We start from the raw sequence: 21940 nt of genomic DNA, 5'->3' as shown, positions 1-21940 counted from the left end.
GATACAGATTGTATTTCTACATTTTTATTTCTTTTTTCTTGTTAGTCCCTTATTTGGCAATGTTTGGTTCAGTCAATGTAACACAATCCTGAGTGTTTCAGTGAAAGCGTATTTTGATAAAGGCCTTTGTGTTGAAATGTGGATGGAAAAAGCAGAGGAGTGGGTTGGAAGTTTTGGATTGTAAAATGTTCACAAAGTACTCCGGGATCCTTTGAAGAGTGCAAGGAGGTATTGCTGTTCTGTTGTCTGTGTAGGTTCATCAAATAGGTGATCATGGGAGGATCTTATCTCTGGTCTTAAAATATGAAACCATAAGAGGAATGGTGGCTCTGATTAATGTACAATGACATTAATGCTTGTTTGTAAGTTGAATGATTCACATATGTATATTTATTTACTTTGGTTCTATCTCTCTCATCTCCCTTTCTCTGTTTGTGTGCGCTATCTGTCCCTCTCAGGATTTACAGGTCAAAACTGTGAGCACAACATTGATGACTGCTCTGGTCACAACTGTCAGAATGGCGGTTTGTGTGTGGATGGGATCAATACCTACAACTGCCAGTGCCCCCCTCACTTTACAGGTAACTTTTATAACAACAAACCCTCCAGTCGTCAAGTTTGACCAGATCTCTCTTGAATGTGATAAACAAACAAAAACTAATATTGTCCAACTGATGACCTCTGACTATTGTGTAATCTATGACCATTTCCCTCTAGGCCAGTTTTGTACAGAGAATGTAGACGAGTGTGAACTGATGCCCAATGCGTGCCAGAACGGCGGCACGTGCCATGACACTTACGGCAGCTTCCACTGTGTCTGCGTAAATGGCTGGACAGGGGATGACTGCAGCGAGAACATTGATGACTGCGCCAGCGCTGCCTGTTATCCCGGTGCCACCTGTCATGACCGTGTAGCCTCCTTCTTCTGCGAGTGTCCACACGGGCGTACAGGTAACACAACTTCAACTAAATACAGAAACTGGAAGATAGTATTTCAAAGGTTGGGCTTTACATTGTTAGTTTATGACGTGAATTTCTTCCCATGTACAGTAGAGTGTGTTTTGTGGCTGATAGTAATGCACTACCAAAAAGGAAATCCTATTAATTGTAATTTTTCTTTCTTTAGGTTTACTCTGTCACCTGGACGACGCCTGCATCAGTAATCCGTGTCAGAAAGGCTCCAACTGTGACACTAACCCTGTCAACGGCAAGGCCATCTGTACCTGTCCTCCAGGCTACACTGGCTCTGCGTGTAACCAGGACATTGATGAGTGTTCTCTCGGTGAGTTACTTCTCTCTCACCGCTTCTGGAAGCAACCTCTTTTTGAACAGAAAAACTATGCAGGTGAAGTTAACAGAATAACAGTCCCTTCAGAAATGTTCATTAAGACCATTGCATTTCGGTACTATAACAATGACAGTGAACACGTATATTTTTTAAAGGGATATGCACCTTTTTATATATATATATATTCTGTTGGACATTTAAGGGGCCAACCCTTGCGAGCATGGCGGGCGCTGCTTGAACACCAAAGGCTCCTTCCAGTGTAAGTGTCTCCAGGGTTATGATGGCCCACGCTGCGAGATGGACGTCAATGAGTGCATGTCCAACCCTTGTCAAAATGACGCCACCTGCTTAGATCAGATTGGAGGATTCCACTGCATCTGCATGCCAGGTACGACTATCAGAATGTTCCCTTTAGAGAGATGTATAAGTTTTGTTTTGGTACACTGTTTTACTGACAAAGACATTTAGGCCAATAGTGAGCGCTAAGATGTTTTCATGATTGGAGTTGTCTTTATGTTCTTTGCCCTAGCTAACAGGCTGGGAATTTTGTCATTTTAGGGGCAAGGCCATTTGGCTTTCGGTGTCACTAAAAACATTTAGGGCACAAAGGCCACATGCCAGGGCACAAAGGCCATTGAGTGAAATAAGAGGATTTGGAGCTTACAAAAAACAACTTGAATGGCTGATAAGAAAAATGCTTAACATAAAAACATACATTATGCACCTTTTTATATAATTGAATAATAATTTATTATAACTGATATGGTTTTTCCACATAAGTTAAATCATCATGTTTTAATCCTTGAAATTACATCTACACCTATTGGTTATGTTACGGCTAGCTAGCCATAAGGCTAACATTACCTCAGTTATCCAAAAGTAAACTGCAAAATATCTTTTAACATCCAGATCACATGCACTAATGAGTACGACCTAAATAAACAAATGTAGTGACTTATTTGTGTCATTTAATTTTTTAATCTTTCACTACAAATTCTGCCATCTCGAATGATGTCAAATCTAACGTTACTTCTCGGGGCTCTCAAAAAGCATTCAGGTGTGTTCTCCCACTTGGAGGTCAGAACGTTCCCAGTTGCTCATGAATGCACCTTCCAAAACAGGTTTGATTCTGTTAAGCACTAAAGAAGTCCGCTATCAATCTATTGATAACTAGTTAGCATTCTTGCCTGCATGAAGTCCGTTCTTGTGGTTGTTCTCAGTTGCAAACGACTAAAAAACTTACAAACAAATTGCTGACCTTGAGAATTTGATAGTAACTGGGGCACAAAAGCCATGGTGGCCATAGGGCATACCATGATTTTCGGGGGCATCATGGCCAGAGCGAAGGTCAAGGACGGCCATAGTCGTTGTGAAATGCTAGCTACACATGATAGCACAAGTTCATGAAAGCATGTATCTCAGAGTAATATTTGTACTTGTAATTCTGTAATATTGTTTAACCATGACGTGTGTGTTCAGGTTATGAGGGAGTGTTTTGCCAAATCAACACTGACGAGTGCGCCAGCAGCCCCTGTCTGAACAATGGGAAGTGCATTGACAGGATCAACTCTTTCCACTGCGAATGCCCGAAAGGTGAGACCAAACAAGAGAAATGGCAAGTAGACAGAATAGTGAGATGACAGGGTAAAGTTGAGAATGGAGGGAGGAAATGTTATAGGGTGTAGGTACTCAGTTTTTGTTAGGGAGATAGTTGGGTCACTAGAGGGGATGAAGTAAGGTGAATGATTACCACGTGTTTGTGTGTGTGTAGACATTTCTGAAGAGGCAAGGAGGATACTAATAACAGGGTCCCCTGGTGCTGGCAAAACAGTTTGCATAAGAGCTTAGTACTTAAAAAAGGGCAAATAGCTGAAAACCTTAATAATTCACTGTCGTTGAAGTAGTGAATCCCCTTAACTTCATAATTTCAGAGCACACAAAACAATACCAACAGTAAGTAGTATGAACTTGGCTGATCTATTTAATTAAATATAAATAATCACCTAGTGTGGTTCAGTGGTATATGTTGCTGCCCTTGGTGAACATATACTCATGCAGCATTGGTTTTTATCCAGTCCAATGATCTTTCAACAAAAAATATATATTTTCCCACTGTTTAATATAATATCTAATCATAAAAAATGGTTGTAAGAAATGTACCTTTTTATTTTTTTTACATTTTCAAAATATGTATTCCTTTCTTTATAGGCTTTTCTGGTGGTCTATGCCAGATTGATATAGATGAGTGTGCCAGCACACCCTGCAAGAACGGAGCGAAGTGTTCTGACGGCCCCAACAAGTACACCTGTGAATGCGCTGAAGGTACTTAGTCCAAACAGTTTGAGGCTTGATTCATGTGTTTAAAGGAATATATTTTATAGTGGTTACATGGACCCAGACCAAGCACACAATTAAACATGCTTTTTGTCCAATGAAAAGCAAACTTATGTGGAACCATTATCATTTAGTCACCAACATTCTATCAGATTCGATTTTGATTAGCTACCTTCTCCTGATGTCCACTGATTTTCATTTGATGAGAAGGAGTAAAATCCAGAAGCAATGTCCCCGTTTCTAGATCTGTCGGGCAGTGCAACAACGAACTTCAAATTCTTATGAAATTGCTTTTGTAACCCCTCACAAACAAAGTTGTGCTCAAATGTTTGCATACCCTTAGAGAATTGATAATGTATACCATTTGTAAAGACAACATGAGTGAGCAGGCAAAACGCGTCTTCTATTTCTTATGGGATTCACATTCAGCTGTAGGTCATAACAGAATGGGACAATCATAAAACAAAACATGGCAACAAAGAAAAAAATTAACTGCATACCCTTAGTTCTTATTACTGTGTACTGCCTCCTTTAGCATCAATGACAGCGTGCAGTCTTTTGTAATAGTTGACTATGAGGCCCTGAATTCTTGCAGGTGGAATAGCTGCCCATTCGTCTTGGCAAAATGCCTCCAGGTCATGAAAAGTCTTTGGTTGTCTTGCATTAACCGCATGTATGAGATCTCCCCAGAGTGGCTCGATGATATTAAGGTCAGGAAACTGTGAAGGCCACTCCAGAACCTTCACCTTTTTCTCCCATAACTACTGGAGGGTCAACTCGGCCTTATACTTAGGGTCATTGTCGTGCTGGAAAGTCCAACAGCATCCCATGCGCAGCTCTTGTGCAGAAGAATACAAATTGTTTGCCAGTATCCCCCCCCCCCCCCCCCCCCCCCCCAGAAAAAAAACAACCTCAGTGAACCACCACCATGCTTCACAGTGGGGGTTGTAGTATGTTCACTATAGGCCTTTTTGACCCCTTCTCCAAACATAACGCTTATGGTTGTGAACATAAAGCTCTATTTTGGTCTCATCACTCCAGATTACAGTGTTGTGAGGCGTGTCAAGGTGTTGTCGGGCATATGTAACCAGGCTTTTTTTGTTGCATTGGCGCAGTAAAGGCTTCTTTCTGGCAACTCGACCATGCAGCTCACTTTTGTTCAAGTATTGTCGTATTGTGCAATTGTGCGTATCCCGAACAATTCTTCTGGCAGTTTGGGCTGAAATCTTTCTTGGTCTACCTGACCTTGTCTTGGTATCAAGAGATTCCACTTCTTAATAAGTGATTGAACAGTACTGACTAGGATTTGTAAAGCTTTGGATATATTTTTATTTTTATTCCATCTTTATCAAGTTCCATTACCTTGTTATGCAGGTCTTTTGACAGTTATTCTGCTCCCCATGGCTCTATCTAGAAGGTTCTGTGCATTTGCAATTTAAAAAGCCACAGGTGTGGGACATTCACCTTTAATTGCCATTTTCACTTGTGTCACCTTGTGTGTCTGTAACAACGCCGTAAGGTCGCAGGTATGTAACCTATGTTCAGGGCCATTTGGGAGTTTTCTGTTATCATTAGGATTTACAAAGGAGCCTAATAACTATGTGATAATAAATGGCTTCATACGATCACTTTTGTTAAATAAAAGAAAATGTTTGCATGATCAGTCATATTTTCAAAATCAATGCCAAAATGTCACAATTTCTGCCCAGGTATGCAAACTTATGAGTACAAATGTATGGGCATTAATACTCTTTCAACTCAGGGTCTCTGGTAGGGGTTTGGTCTTGGCATGAAGTGCCACATAACCATATGATTAACTTCAAAACAGCCCAAGTTTAAAAATTATTGTGAAAGACTGGATCCTCTCAAGATATTATTTTTAGCAATTTTATGTGATTGTAAAGGTAGGGGTGTACTATATTTTTCTGCAAGACAACTTTCAGAGGGTGTACTAGTTTTTCACATGACTGCAGATTTTCATACTTTTTTGTAGGATCAAACCAAAAACCCTGCTGTTGTAAGCGCCATTCCCATGACCAACTGGACTATACTGTTGTTGGTCTCTTTCTAACTGAATCTACTTCCTCTCCTTCACAGGTTACACTGGGCAGCACTGTGAGACTGACATCAACGAGTGCTACTCAGACCCCTGTCACTATGGCATCTGTAAGGACAGCCTAGCCACCTTTACCTGCTACTGTCACCCTGGTTACACTGGCCGCTTGTGCGAGACCAACATCAATGAGTGCCTGAGCCAGCCTTGTCTGAACGGAGGCCTTTGCCAGGACAGGGAGAACACATACATCTGTTCCTGCCCCAAGGGCACTGCAGGTGCATGAATACACACACCATACTACTTTCTACCATACACCGCTATCTCCAGGCACATGTTTATATCCACTGGCAGTAATAACATTGTACCGAATACTGTGGTTGTTTTAACAGGTTTTAACTGCGAGGTGAATCTGGACGACTGTAAAAGCAAGCCCTGTGATTATGGGAGGTGCATTGACAAGATCAACGGTTACGAGTGTGCGTGTGAACCGGGTTACTCAGGTGAGCACTGCGGCTTCAGGTAGATGGGAGAATCTGGGGCAGGTTGATGGGAGGGGGGGTCTGGGGCAGGTGGATAAGAGGGGGGGGGGGGATGGAGAGAATCTGGGGTATGGGGGGGGGGGGGGGTGGCAGGACAGGTGGCCACTGAGCTGACTAGAATAGAAGAGTGGTGTCATGTTCCCTGTATGGGACCGGTTAGGAACCAAATGCCCCTCCAACCTGATACACAAACATTCCATTCAACGTGTCGACAATCAAACAAAATATGTTTTCAATTGATTTGAGTGCATCTTAGCATTCAATATATATTACATTTAAAAACTGCAAAAAGGGGATTCCGTTTGTGGAAAAACTATATCAGTCCTCCTATCCTCAAAGTGTTTACATTTTAAAACCCAGCTGGATCTTTGTGTGTTGCATCTTTGAAAGACTAGTTGGGGAGGGCTGCAGGTTTGCGGCCAGGCTGCTGTTGTCCCCTTGCTTTCCGACTCTGTCTTTTTGTCTGCTCTGTTGGAAGGCTCTGGGACAGAGGGGCCATTGTAATTGCAAAGCTGGCAGTTGGGCCCTCCCCTTTCTGATTGATGGGGGATAGGGAGCTGGGAGGTTTGGGGGAGGGGTGGTAGTTGAGTGGAGGCGTAGTGTGCCAGTGGGGGGGGGGGGGTTAATTGTTACTCACCGGCGTGTGAAATAGGGCCTGGCCATTCTGTCTCTTCTAAACAGTCCTGTGTTAAGTTTGCCCTCCCCCGTAGTTCCACAGGAGGAGGGGGGGAACTCTTTGTTTGTCCCATTGTCACACATCAAGCTGAAACATTCCCTCCTCGCCAGAGCAGCTCTTGTTATTCTATGGACATGCAGAGGGAAAGGGCACACTGCTTATCTCCAGAGGCTAACCAGGCAGGCTCACCCTACCCTTAAATAATGTGCCCCTGCATTTTGTCCTCCCGACACCACCTCAGTTACTGACAAAGGGAGGGAGGAGCAAATGTCCTGCTTTGCTTACATCAAACAGTGGTCACATATGAAAAAAAAAAATTATTTGTTGGATTTCCAGGGGCCATGTGCAATATCAATATCGATGAGTGTGCCATCAACCCCTGTCACAATGGTGGCACCTGCATAGACAGCATCAACAGCTTCACCTGCCTGTGCCCAGAGGGCTACAATGATGCCACCTGTCTGTCGCAGGTGGATGAGTGTAGCAGTAACCCCTGTATACATGGCCGCTGCCACGACCTGGTTAATGGGTGAGCATGCACACATACATTAACACATTTCTACACTCAATCTATTGAGAGAGGTGAAGCGAAAACACTGGTGAAAATCTGTTGAACCCTGGTCCCCAGTGGCAAGCCACAAATATGCATGGATCATGCTACCACTGGATCAAGGCTGACACTCACACACTTTTTGATTAAAGCTTAACTTTCTCAATCTTCATTCCAGCTACAAGTGTTTCTGTGATCCTGGCTGGAGTGGGCCGAACTGTGACATCAACAACAATGAGTGTGAATCCAACCCGTGTATGAATGGTGGCACCTGCAAGGACATGACTAGTGGATATGTGTGTAGCTGCCGCCCTGGCTTCAGTGGTCAGTTTAATTAAACTTGTCTTACCATATCTAACCCCTATCAGCTCCTTCTCTCTCTCCTTCCCTCATCTCCTTTTACTCTTAAGTGTGTGTTTGTTGCAGATAATCCTATTAAATGTGTGACTCTAACCCATTTATTATTTCTCGTATTCGGGCCGTGCTGTAGGACCTAATTGCCAAACTAACATCAACGAATGTGCCTCCAACCCCTGCCTGAACCAGGGCACCTGCATCGACGATGTGGCCGGCTACAAGTGCAACTGCTTGCTGCCCTATACTGGTATGATAACAAACAGATTTTTTTCCTGGATCCATATGGGGTGAATTTAGGCTTAAGTTTAGGCCTCTACTCATAAATCCCTGTAGGACACTGGAATAGAAGGTTTCCAGAACAATGGTCTGAGAAAAGCTCTTTATGAAATAAAAGCCCCTCTGACATTGAGCTGGGGTCCACAAAAAGTTTGTAGGAATATTGTTATTTGGGATATTAGCAGTGTTTCCCAACCTGTTTCCTAGGGAATTACGAACCTGTAGGTTTTTTATCGTGACTCCCTTTGGGCTAACCTCAGGTTAGCTTTTCATCCAGCTAATTATTAGATGGAAGTGTGCTACATTAGGATTAAAGTGAAAGCCTTCAGGATACAGCCTTGTTATATTTCGTGGAGCTCCGCCCCCTAGAGGGGCTTTAGCTCCTAGTGGTTTACCCGTGCCGCGTCAGCGGCCGTACTGAAAACTCATTATGCAAGATGCATCAGCCAATCAGGGCACGCCTGCCCCTATATATGACCCGTGAGCCCAGAGAACGTCCTCCCTTTTTATTCAGCAACAGTTTGCTGAATTCGTCTGATACTCTAACAGCCTGAGAATATTTTTGCCGTCGAATTTCTTCAACTCGACGTTCTCAACATGAACAAATACTTCGCCGCCGCGTGCCGCTGCGCCGACCTGTCTTCAGACCAGGATCCGCACTCCGCTTGTGTTTCCTGCCTGGGTCCGGCACATGCTCGTGACGGTCTCACTGATCCCCCGGCTTGCTCCTCCTGCGCCGTCCTGTCCCTCCCTACACGTGTAGAGAGGGCAGCCTACTTTGAACAGGAGGTGGAAGTCCCCGCCGTGCTGAGCTCCTCCGATGACGACGCATTATCAGTGGAGGACTGTTCTACGCAGAACCGCGCTCCTCTGACCCAAGCGAGCTCGCTCCCTTCCCAGGTGGGCTGTGGTGGCGGTTCCCACGTCTCTCTTTCTCTCCGGGGAGAACTCGAGGACGACCTCTCTTCAGCTGCCTCTCTCCGTCCGCCCCCTCTCCGCGTGGAGTTTGCGGGTATGATTGAGAGAGCCGCTCTACGCATCCAGCTGCCCTTGCCTCCTCTGCCTACACCTAAACAGCCTTCGGATATGTCCTTTGGTTCCTGGGTTGAGCGAGTGAAACCGGTGGACTCCCCTGCTCCTGAGGTCCGTGGTTTTAAGGGTTTCGCCGAGGGCTCCTGGTCTGCTCCAGCTTCTGCGAAGGCGCCTGTCAGATCCTATGCTACTTTCACCAAGGTCCAGGGTCGGCTCGCCCCCATCAGCTCTGCCACTCCGCCGTTGGAACCCGAGCTGGCCGCTCATTTCCTTCCTTCCTGGGGATGGTCCGGCAAGAAGCCTGCCTTGCCTTCTACCAAGGACCGTTTTTCAGGACAGCTTTGGGACAAGGTGTACGTTCTGGGATCTCAAGCCCTGTCCGCGGCGAACAACGTTGCTCTGCTCGCGTCAGCGTCTTCCCACATCTTGGACCGTTCATCTTCCCCGTTGTCACGTGACGTCGAGGAAGTAGCAGCTAACCTTAAGGCAATCCTCCACCTTAACCAGGCTCAGACTGTCTGCGCTGGGCGCTCTGTGGCGTCGGCCGTCGTCGGTCACCGTCATCTGTGGCTCTCTCTCTCCTCTCTACGTGAGTGTGATCGTGCACCCCTCCTCAACGCTCCTCTCTCCCAGGAGGGTTTGTTCGGCGACGCTGTCCACACGGCCATAGCGTCTTTTAAGAAGACTGACGAGGGACGGAAGGAGCTATCCCGGCACCTTTCCTTAGCCGGTTCATCTGCCCAACGGTCCTCCTCCTCTTCTCATCGCCTGGGTTCTTCCGCCAAACGTCGCCAGCGCCGTCATGTCTCTGCCACCGCCTCCGCTGCTGCCCCAGCTCCTCCTGCCACGGCTTCAGCTCCTGCTCCTCCTCCGGTGCGTCGTAGACTACCCGCTCCCAAACTCAGCGTTCCCTGGCCGTCTAAGAAGCCCAGACCATCCTGACTAGACGTGGAGCGAGCTGTGAGTGGCAACGTTGCCCTCACGGCCCCCGTCTCTTCCTTCACCAAAAGAGCAAGGGCTGAGTCTGACGGCGTCGCAGACTCGGCCCAGCATTCTTTACATTTTAATAAACAGGCTAAACGTTACTTGGGCGTAAGTCGTGCTTTTGTGCAGGCTCAGGCGGTGTCTGAGACTGTAAAATCACTTGAGAATTCCACATGCCCTAGTTTGCCTCCTTCGGTGGCTATTAGAGACTCGGTGAATGCTCTCCCTGTCTCTATGCCAGCCCCGTTGGATATAAGCAGTGGCGCAAATGAGTGGCTTTTCCCTCATTCTCGCCCTGCAGCCGGTAGGTTCTCTAATGTGTTTACTTGTGCACGTTCTATTCCTTTCCCTACTCTCTGTAGGGATAGGAGTTCTGTTGGTAACTGTCAGGATAGCGAGTGTGTTCGGGGTGTTATAAGTATAACTTCTCGCTCCTCTCTACCTGCCAGCTCCGATAGACTTGAGTGCCGGCTAGCGGTTTCGGAGTCGTCTCCTATCCCGCTACCCGCCAGTCAGGAGCCCCTTTGCTCTCAGAGTCCTGCCCGGCGAGACTGCGTTTGCTTTCACTCGCCGTCAAGGAAACGTTCGCGTATACACTCGCCGGTTTCCTCTCCCTCCCACCACTCGCGGGTTGTCGAGCGCCCTGAGACTTCGCCCGTTGTTACAGATGTAATTGCGGGGGTGTCTCATGCCGCTCTCGACGGCGAGATTGTACAAAACTTTCTCGCCTGCTCTGCCCGGCATCTCCTTAGCAACGCGTCCCCGCTCAGGGTGCAACGTCCGCGTATGCTGATGCCGGGTTCCTCTCTCTCCCGTCACTCGCGGGTTGCTGAGCTTCCTGATACTTCGCCCGTTGTTACAGATGTAACTGCGGCGGCGTCTCATTCTGCTCACAGCGAGAAGATCACGCATCAGGGATCACCGGCTCTCGTCTCTGTTTCGATTCCTGCCCTCCCTGACCGTTCCAGTCTTGCTTACCCTACCCGGCGTTTCCTTGCCAACGCGTCCCCGCTCAGGGTGCAACGTCCGCGTATGCAAATGCCGGGCTCCACTCAGGTTCCTATGAGTGAGAGCACAGGGTTTAACACACAGCAGGATGGCTCAGTGGTTAGCGCAATTGCCACTCAACCGGCGGACCCGGGTTCGCCTCCTGAGGCGGCAACTAATTTTTCTTCTGTTTTTTCTCATCCCTTTCCCCTCCTGCCCTCCTTGGGCCGTGTCTCTCCCTTTCGGGTCGAGCTCGGCGCCGGTAAGGGCAGAGAGGGAATTCGAGTCTTTCCTCGCCAACGCCCCCCAACTACCTGCTCTGCCTCTCTCAGAGCATTATTGGGAGTGGCGTCAGCATTGTTCCATGTCACTGTGGCTCGACCGAACAATCAAGAGGGGCTATCTGATTCAGTTCAGATCCGTTCCACCCCCCTTCTCGGGGATAGTGGAGACGGTGATGTCATCACCGGACAGGGTGTCCGCTCTACTGTCGGAGGTGACAGAGCTGTTGAGCAAAGGGGCGATCTCGGAGGTCCCGGAGGATCTCAAACAGAACGGCTTTTACTCCCGTTACTTCCTGGTTCCCAAGAAGACAGGGGGAGTGAGACCGATCTTGGACTTGCGCAATCTGAATGCGCACGTGGCCAAGCGCCCGTTCCGCATGCTCACCACCAGCCGTCTGCTCGAGGCCTTTCTACCGGGGGACTTTTGCTCGAGCATAGACCTCAAGGATGCCTACTTCCATGTCCCGATCGTTCGCAGGCACAGGAAGTTCTTCCGCTTTGCCTTTCTGGGAAAGGCGTACGAGTATACGAGGATTCCATTCGGCTACGCTCTAGCCCCACGCACCTTCTCCAAATGTCTGGAGTCGGCTCTGGAGCCTCTATGCAGGGAGGGCATCAGGATTCTGGCCTATCTGGACGACCTCCTAATTCTAGCGTCATCCCTGGAACTGGCCAGGTCACACACTGTCCGTGTGGTGTCCTTCCTCACGCGACTGGGTCTCGCGGTGAATTGGAAGAAGAGCGCGCCGAGACCAGCCCAGCAGGTTTCCTACCTGGGTCTGGTCATGGACACACGCTCAATGAGAGCGCGTATTTCGGACTCGAGGGCTCTCGATTTGCTCTCGGCTCTCAACCTTTGCCGGCCGCCCTGCAGGCGCCCGGTTCGGGCCATCATGTCTCTGCTGGGCATGATGGCCGCGGCTCACAAGGTGGTTCCCCTGGGCCTGCTACACATGCGCAGCCTACAGGCCTGGTTTGCCCGCCAACGGGTCGACCCGGCACGCCATCGGAACCGGACCTTGTCCCTGCCGGCTCGCCTACTAGGGGACTTGAGCTATTGGAGGGACCCCCTGGTTCTCTCTCAGGGCGTCCCATTGGGCAGGGTGTCGGAATGCATCCAGGTCTTCACGGACGCATCTCTCCACGGTTGGGGCGGGGTGTGCCTGGGCCAGGCAGTCGGAGGCGTGTGGCCTCCCGGCACTCGTCACATCAACCTGCTAGAGCTAGACACGGTCTTATTGGTGCTCATGCATTTCTCGGACCTGGTCGAGGGCCGTGATGTCCTGATTCGCTCGGACAATCGGGCCACGGTAGCTTACATCAATCGTCAGGGTGGAGTCAGGTCTCCTGCTCTCCACCGGGCAGCGACACAGCTCTGGCTATGGGCTTGTGCCCATCTCCGCTCCCTAGCTGCAGCCCACATTCCGGGTCATCTGGACCTGTTTGCATCCAGGCGGAACGCACACTGTCGCCTGTGGTTCTCCCTGTCTCAAGCGGATCGCCCCCCTCTGGGGGTGGACGCGTTCGCGCACCACCCCTGGCCCCGGGGCCTCTTGTACGCGTTCCCTCCGCAACGCTGCATAGCGCGCTTGTTGGCTCGGATCAGGACAGAGAGGCTTCGGGTTATCCTAGTGGCACCCGACCGCCCCTCGGCCATCTGGTATCCGGAGATGATCCAGCTGCTGGTGGACCGTCCCTGGTCAATTCCGCCCAGACAGGACGCGCTATCCCAGGCGGAGGGCTCGATCCTACACCCCCCAGTGCTCTCGGGAGCCCTCAGGGTCTGGCACCTGAGCGGGCCAGGCTCTTGAGTAGGGGTCTGTCCGAAGCCGTGGTGCGCACCATCCAGGGCGCTAGAGCGTCTTCTACATCCAAGTTATATTCATCTCGCTGGAATATGTTTGTATCATGGTGCACGCAGCGGTCCTCGGACCCTTCGTGTTGTCCTGTGGAGGAGATTCTGTCGTTCCTACAGTATCTCTTCGATATGGATAGGTCTCCTTCGACCATCCGCGGCTACGCATCTGCCATCTCTGCGTGCCATGAGGGTTTTGCTGGAAAGACTGTTTTCAGCCACCCACTTCGTCGCCGTTTCCTTTCGGGGGCGAGTCGTTTACGCCCGGCGGTCAGACTGGGCGCTCCTCAATGGGACCTGGCTAAGGTGCTGGGCGCCCTCTGCGCACCCTCATTCGAGCCTCTACAACAGTGCTCTCTCAAGTTGCTTTCCCTTAAGATGGCCCTGCTTGTTGCTCTGTGCTCCGCAAAACGGGTGAGTGATCTCCGCGCTCTCTCTGTGCGCCCTGGGTGTTTGGCCATCAGAGAGGACTTGGGTTGCGCTACGTTGAGACCTAACCCTTCCTTCGTGCCAAAAAGTATCACTAGTTCTTTTCGGTCGAGGACCATTCAACTACAGGCCTTCTTCCCTCCTCCGCACGCCCGGGAGGAGGACGAGAGGCTTCACCGTTTGTGCCCGGTGCGTGCCCTTGCCTTGTATGTGGAACGCACCAGGTCTATCAGATTGACTCCCCAGTTGTTTGTCTGCTTCGCGAACTCATCGTTGGGTCGTCCGCTTTCCAAACATCGTCTGTCCCATTGGCTTTGTGACTGTATCACTTTAGCCTATGGAGCTTCGGGTTCCGTTGTTCCGGAGGGTCTCCGCGCACACTCCACGCGGGGTGTTGCTGCCTCTTCCGCCCTTTTCCACGGAGTCAGAGTGGAAGACATTTGCACCGCGGCGTCGTGGTCGACGCCGTCAGCGTTTGTCCGTTTTTATTTGATGGACGTGTCTCCGTCTTCCCTCGTTCATTCTGTCCTTAGGGCAGCTGCCCAGGACCTCTGAACTTACTCCTTTTTCTTTTCCGTTTGTATCTTCATGCCCTCATTTCGTAATGTGTGGTGCATGGAGGTATATTGTTGGGCTTATGCGGGATAGATACGTTTCCCTCTCGTTTGAGTTCAACATCCCTTCTTCCTGCATAGCTTTTAGTACGCTATGCTAGGGGATTCCTTCATACGCAATTGGACATCTCTTCCTGACTTTGTCAGTTGTCGGGATGTCCGTCTTGGGGTGATTGGGATCGGATTTTTTTACTGATCCTTCTTTGGCTTACTGGTGTTCCGGCAGGGAGTACATTTTTGGCTCGCTCGCTCCGCCGTGAACCACTAGGAGCTAAAGCCCCTCTAGGGGGCGGAGCTCCACGAAATATAAGGTTAGTTACCTATTGTAACTGTGGTTATATGAGTGGAGCGGAGCCCCCTAGACCTGTTGCCCTGCCGTCCCATGAGTTATGCTGAATAATTTCGGGAGGACGTTCTCTGGGCTCACGGGTCATATATAGGGGCAGGCGTGCCCTGATTGGCTGATGCATCTTGCATAATGAGTTTTCAGTACGGCCGCTGACGCGGCACGGGTAAACCACTAGGAGCTAAAGCCCCTCTAGGGGGCGGAGCTCCACTCATATAACCACAGTTACAATAGGTAACTAACGGTTGGTCAAGCAGACTAAGCAAATGGCCCGGTTATTTCAGAAAACACAGGTTGAATAACGGCTGCAAACTATGTTGAAACAGACCTTGTGTTTTGAATTTATCTATTATTTGTCGGGGAAAAATCCACCGCATGTACCGTCTGTCTGTGTGTCTGTCTGTGTGTGCACGCACAAGGTTGCTTGTGTGTGTCTGTGTGTGCACGCACAAGGTTGCTTGTGTGTGCACGCACAAGGTTGCTTGTGTGTGCACGCACAAGGTTGCTTGTGTGTGCACGCACAAGGTTGCTTGTGTGTGTCTGTGTGCACACAGAATGTGTATCTGTTTGTCTTTGAATGTCTAGCGAGAACATGCTTATAGGCCGTAAGGGCTGGGAACTGGGGCCTTTTACCCTTCCTCCTTCTGTCTCTGACCTACACAATAGCAGGAAACAGGAAGCCACTTCCTGCTTGGCTTGTTGTTGCTGTGTAGACAGATAGGGAATTGGATGGCAAACTGAGGTTAAAATCTTATGTATAATTTTTCAGCTAAATCTGGTAAAAAGGGAAAATCCTGCAATGTAGAGATTAGCTGTAAGACAACTTTAAAGAAGTAAACTCTGCCTAGTCTACAATCTACAAAAGCATTCACTTGAAATGTGCTTTAGTATTCCAATTTTGTCTAACTGCAAAATGGAGATTAAGATTAAGAAATTGAATAGAGCAAACATTCATATCCATTTCTCAAAAAGCACAAGTGGATAATCTGCAGTCTTTTCCTGTAGCACTTGAGAGCATATGTATGAGTTGTGGGTTTTGTTTCTATCTCTAACAGGGGAAACATGTGAGACACTGCTGGCCCCATGCATCCTCCAGCCCTGTAAGAATAGAGGAGTTTGTCAGGAGTCTGAAGACTATCAGAGCTTCTCTTGTATCTGTCCAGAGGGATGGCAAGGTAAATATCTAGTTCTCTTTGCCCCATCCATCTGTTCTATTTATTTCTCCTTCTGTACACCCAGCCATCCTCCTATCCATCCATTACATTTGATTAATAGAACAGATTTGACTTGAGTTAATTAATTTATACTTCTTTTATGATGTGGTGGAGAGGGGATCAATGACCCAGTTGGAAATTGGGGATGTGTAGATTTAAACAGAACACCAAAGTTAAAAACCCTACTCTTACGATAAGTTTCATGACATCTTTATTGACCACAGAGAGTGGAAACCCCCATATCATTTGTCATCCATTCATCCACTGATGAATTTGGGTCTGACTGCCCTCTCTCCTCGCTCAGGTCAAACATGTGAGATAGACATCAACGAGTGTGTGAAGAGTCCGTGCCGCAATGGCGCCACATGCCAAAACATGGTGGGAAGCTACCGGTGCAGCTGCCGTCCTGGTTACACTGGCCAGAACTGTGAGATGGACATCGACGACTGCAAGCCCAGTAAGAAAGCCATCTAAGCCCTTAGCATTGTCCTGCATGGTGAAATTGGCTCGCCTCTGTCAATTAGGTGATATGTAAATGTCTCTCTCTCTAGACCCCTGTAGTAATGGAGGCCTTTGCAGAGATGGAGCAGACAGCTTCATGTGTGTCTGTCTGCCCGGGTTCCGTGGTGGCAGGTGTGAACAGGACATCAACGAGTGCGAGAGTAACCCATGTAAAAATGGGGCCAACTGCACTGACTGTGTCAACTCTTACACCTGTACCTGTCCACCTGGCTTTAGTGGAATTAACTGTGAGAACAACACCCCCGACTGCACAGAGAGGTACAGAGAGCAGTACATAGGTGGCCTTTTAAATGCATGTGGATGTTGTTAAAAAAAACATTTACTCTGACTTGAAGCTTAAGTTCAGAACAGTGATCTATCCTATTAATATCCATCTAACACCTTTGATTAACTTTATTTGTTACTCTATAGTTAAATCTTACATTATGTGATTTTCCCCAGCTCCTGCTTTAATGGTGGCACCTGTGTGGACGGGATAAATACCTTCACCTGCCTGTGTCTGCCAGGTTTCACAGGCAGCTACTGCCAGCACGACATCAATGAGTGTGACTCAAAGCCCTGCCTCAATGGGGGCACCTGTCTAGACAGCTACGGCACCTATAAGTGTACCTGTACTCAGGGCTACACTGGAGTCAACTGCCAGGTATGGGTGGGTGCTAGCCTTCTTAATTAAGGCCAGTGATTTAACATGCTCTGTATAGACAGCCATTCCTGTATTTGTATTAACACACTGTGATGTAAATTGATGTCTAAGAAACAACTGAGATGCTATAGTGTGTGTGTTTGTGTGTGTTATAAATGGTGTTTTTTGTAGTTGTTGCTTAATGTTTTCAATTTGTCCACAGAACCTGGTGCGGTGGTGTGACTCGTCTCCCTGTAAGAACGGAAGCTCATGTTGGCAGCGGGGCTCTTCATACACTTGTCAGTGCCAAACTGGATGGACCGGCCTCTATTGTGATGTTCCCAGTGTCTCCTGCGAGGTGGCCGCCAAACAGCAAGGTAAATACAAAGCACTAGACAGGTTATTTCAGGTTTTACATTTTATTCTTTATATAGACATTGGGAAAACCTGGGGGGGATTAACCTTTGATGTGCGTGTACGTCTGCGGGGTACGTCGGTCCAATGTTCTTTAAGCAAAAACTCCTCCCACTTTCCTGTCTAATAAAGCCAGAAAATGTTTGAAAGAAAATGTGTATATAACTGGTACATTTCGAATATGTGTTTGTGTTTTGTGCTGTGTATGCACATATGTTAGTCTGTAGCTAATATCTCCCTCTGTCCCTGTTCTGTCTGAAGGTGTGGACGTGGCTCACCTGTGCCGTAACTCGGGCCAGTGTCTGGATGCTGGGAACACCCACTACTGCCGATGCCAGGTGGGCTACATGGGCAGCTACTGCCAGGAACAGGTGGACGAGTGTTCCCCCAACCCTTGCCAGAATGGTGCCACCTGCACAGACTACTTGGGGGGCTACAGCTGTGAGGTATATACTAAATGCTCTAGCTAAAAAACACATTAGGAAAAACATTGTTTTAACTTTTACATGATTAAATGAGCACTCCTTAATTCCAAACACACACACAAACAAATGTTTGCCCAACCATTTGACTTCCATTGAATGTGATCTCTTGAAGCCCCCCATGCAGTATTTAGGGGGGAATTTTTAACTATTCACTTGGTCTAATGAATCAAATTGAATACCAAAAGTAATATCCCTTAAACAGGTTAATTATAGAACAAAAACACCATAATCATAATTAAAAAAAAAATCTTTTACCAACAAATTGGTTTTAGGCTGCACTGGGAAAGCATGTTTATGGCTGCACTGGGCCATTATTTTATTTGTTATTTTATTTAACACGAGACACACATTTAGACCTGAGTCTCATTCACAAGTGTGCCCTCGGAACACAACCAAACAAATGGCACAAATATGAATACATATAATACATGCAAAAATACATAGCCATACACAGTTAGTTGAAGACATCCAGACCACTTACTGGTAAAGGATGCAGTGATGAGTATTAAAACTGTCAAATGTATAAAATTAAGGGCACTATGATATTCCCTGAGTTGTCTCTGTTGCACTTAGATTTATTGTATCTCCATAATCAAGAACGGGTAAAATTGTTGACTGAACAATCAATTAACTTCCAACTAGTCATTGAAAGGCAAGATTTATTTCTATAAAATAATCTCACTTTACATTTAAGCTTCTTAGCTAGCTTAAATATTTATTGAAGGATAGATCACTGTGTATCCAAATATCAGGGTATTTGTATGCAGGTACTGTTTCACTCACAGAACCATTTATTGTATAAAGTTGCAATCCAGTAGAAAATGGTTTTAAGGGGACTTTGAGAAAAGCATGTATTTAATTTCCCCAATATTAAGGACAAGCTTCATATTTGTAAGGGCAAGTCTGAACAGCTATAAAATCAGACTGCAACCTTGACAATAGTATCTGTATACAGGTGCAGAGCACAGTCTTTGACAGATTGCCCAATATCATTAACGTAAAGAGTAAAAGGTCCTAAAATTGATCCCTGTGGAACCCCTGTGCACCTCAATAAAATCACACATAGCTCCGATGCATGTGCTTGGTTTTGTGACTATACTTAGGCCATTGTGTCTGATGGAGTTAAGGGAGAACTTCCTTAATAATATAATTAAGTCATACCTGGTTCATACCTTTTGACATACACTGAACCAAATTATAAATGCAACTTGTTTTTGCCCCCATTCATCATGAGCAAAACTAAAAGATCTAAGACTTTCGCTATGTACACAAAAGGCCTATTTCTTTCAAATATTGTTCACAAATCTGTCTAAATCTGTGTTAGTACTTTTTCTTTGCAAAGATAATCCTGATTAGACAGAATAATTATTGCACAGGTGTGCCTTAGGCTGGCCACAATAATAGACCACTCTAAAATGTGCAGTTTCACTGTATTCGGGGGGTCCGAAAACTTTGAGCTCAGCTCATGATAAATGGGGGCAAAAACAAGTGTGTTGTGTTTATAATTTTGTTCAGTGTAAGTGTGGAAGTAATGAGTAACTTAGCCTGTCTTGAATACAATTTTAGATAAGATCATATATTACTTTATTTATATTTTATTTTAATGGCTTTGGTTAAATCTCGTGCTGTGTTTGTCTCAGTGTCTTCCTGGGTACCATGGTGTGAACTGCTCTAAGGAGGTCAACGAGTGTCTGTCTCAGCCCTGTCAGCATGGTGGCACCTGTATTGACCTCATAAATACCTACAAATGCTCATGTCCCAGAGGAACACAAGGTACATGCACATTTATTGATTTATTAATCCGCAGATTTTTCAGGGGAATCGCAGCGATTTCAATGTGTATATAGGATTCTTTGATAATATAAGCAAACATTTACATATGAAACACACATCAGCAATCCCAATAAAGGCCTATAAAGATCTCATCTGTCAGGTTTACCACTGAAACACAAGCTTAGACTAGTTCATCATATTCCTAAAACTGTAGCACCATGTAGTGAACTTTGAAGTAGATTAGCCATGAATTATATTTGTATGTAGAATTTCACCTAATTCTTATCCTTCTCCCTCCTCAGGCATTCATTGCGAGATCAACTTGGATGACTGCAACCCCTCTTCAGACCCACTGACTCATGAGCCCAAATGTTTCAACAAGGGTCAGTGTGTGGACAGAGTGGGCGGATACCACTGCTTGTGCCCCGCGGGCTACGTAGGGGAGCGCTGCGAGGGGGACGTGAACGAGTGCCTGTCGGACCCGTGCGACCCCCGAGGCTCCTACAACTGTGTCCAGCTCACTAACAGCTACCGCTGCGAATGTCGTACCGGATACACAGGTACTGGTCATACCAAACTGATAGACAAGGGACGTACCCTACCACCAACTTGCCACTTATATTGACTTACTATTCTGCATACTAGTATGTGTTCATGACTGATTGACATATAGGCAAAGCACATTTTCCACGTGCTTATACAACCCAGTTTCAAAAAAAGTTGGGACGCTGCGTGAAATGCAATGATGTGCAAATCATTTATCCTTATATTTAATAGAAAAGAATACACCTCAAATGTTGAAACTGAGAAATTTTATTGTTTTTGGAAAAATACTTGAATTTGATGCCAGCAATACGTTTCAAGAAAGTTGGGACAGAGGTATGTTTTCCACTGTAATGCATCACCTCTTCTTTTAACAATAATCTGTAAGCATTTGGGAACTGAAGAGAGAAATTGCTGTAGTTTTGATAGTAAAATGTTTTCCCATTCTTGCTTGACATATGATTTCAGCTGCCCAACAGTTCAGGGTCTCCTTTGTCATATTTCTCATTTCATAATGTGCCAAATGTTTTCAGTGGGTGACAGGTCTGGGCTGCAGGTAGGCCAGTTTAGCACCCACTCTTACTACAGAGCCATGCTGTGTGCAGAATGTGGTTTGGCATTGTCTTGCTGAAATAAGCAAGGCCTTCCCTGAAGAAGACATTGCCAGGATGGCAGCATACATTGTTCGGAGGACGCACCATCCATGATTCCCAAGAAGAATTTCAAATGTTGTTTTGTCAGACCACAGGACAGTCTTCCACTCCACCTAAGTCCATCTTAAATGAGCTTGGGCCCAGAGAAGGCAGAGGCGGTTCTGGATATTGTTTATATATGGTTGTTTCTTTGCATGGTAACATTTGAACTTGCATTTGTGGATGCAGCGATGTACTGTGTTCACAGACAATGGGCTTCAAGTGTTCCTGAGCCCATGCAATGATTTCCACTACAGATTTGTCTGATTTTAATGCAGTGCTGCCTGAAGATCGCACCCATCCAATATTGGTTTTCAGCCTTTCCATAGCGATATTTCTCCGGATTCTCTGAATTCTTTAGTGCTATTATGTAGTATTATGTAGATCCCAAAACTCTTTGCAATTTCACATTGAGAAACACTTCTTAATGTTGTACTATTTGCCTACTCACTCTTTCAGAGTGGTGAACCCCTCCCCATCCTCACTTTTGACAGACCCATCCTGTCTGGAATGATCTTTTAATACCCAATCATGTTATTGACATGTTGCCAATTAACCTAATTAGTGGTGTAGTTTATTTAGCATTACACAACCTTTCCAGTCTTTTTTTGCCTCTGTCACAACTTCTTTTCAAACTTGTTGCTGGCATCACATTCAAATTAAGCATATATATTTTTTTAAGAAACAAAATGTCTCAGTTTCAACATTTGATATGTTGTCTTTGTACTATTTTCTACTGAATATAGGGGTTAAATGATTTGCACATCATTGTATTCTGTTTTTATTTACATTTTACGCAGCTTCCTTTTTCGGAAACAGGGTAGTAAAAATAACACAGATCTTTCTTTCTCTCCTTCTCCACCCCAGGCCAGCGTTGTGACAAGGTGTTTGATGGCTGTAAGGGGAGGCCTTGTAGGAATGGTGGAACATGCGCAGTGGCCAGTAACACCCCACATGGATATATCTGCAAATGCCCACCGGTGAGCACACCTAACCACTCCCTGAACTCTTAACTCACCCTGGCCATAATGTTGCCATATTCCTTGAATCAGACTTTGGGGGAAAAGG

At 46.7% G+C, this 21940-nt stretch overlaps 1 protein-coding gene across 1 annotated transcript in view; it reads left to right on the top strand.

The window, feature by feature from the left end:
• Positions 1-21940, top strand: part of LOC105008094 (neurogenic locus notch homolog protein 1) — a 55456-nt gene that overhangs the window by 18391 nt on the left and 15125 nt on the right. The window contains 20 exon segments of the mRNA XM_013132928.4: positions 459-581; positions 718-951; positions 1127-1282; positions 1491-1676; positions 2768-2881; positions 3497-3610; positions 5720-5953; positions 6068-6178; positions 7230-7422; positions 7622-7767; positions 7934-8047; positions 15663-15782; positions 16126-16278; positions 16373-16601; positions 16785-16986; positions 17189-17342; positions 17641-17825; positions 19505-19637; positions 19940-20197; positions 21740-21852. Coding sequence (XP_012988382.2) covers positions 459-581; positions 718-951; positions 1127-1282; positions 1491-1676; positions 2768-2881; positions 3497-3610; positions 5720-5953; positions 6068-6178; positions 7230-7422; positions 7622-7767; positions 7934-8047; positions 15663-15782; positions 16126-16278; positions 16373-16601; positions 16785-16986; positions 17189-17342; positions 17641-17825; positions 19505-19637; positions 19940-20197; positions 21740-21852 — 3272 coding nt within the window.

Source organism: Esox lucius, chromosome 14, assembly GCF_011004845.1.
Source record: "Esox lucius isolate fEsoLuc1 chromosome 14, fEsoLuc1.pri, whole genome shotgun sequence".
Lineage (NCBI taxonomy): Eukaryota > Metazoa > Chordata > Actinopteri > Esociformes > Esocidae > Esox > Esox lucius.
The sequence above is the reverse complement of the archived record's forward strand: the minus strand, read 5'-3'. Positions and strand labels throughout refer to the sequence as shown.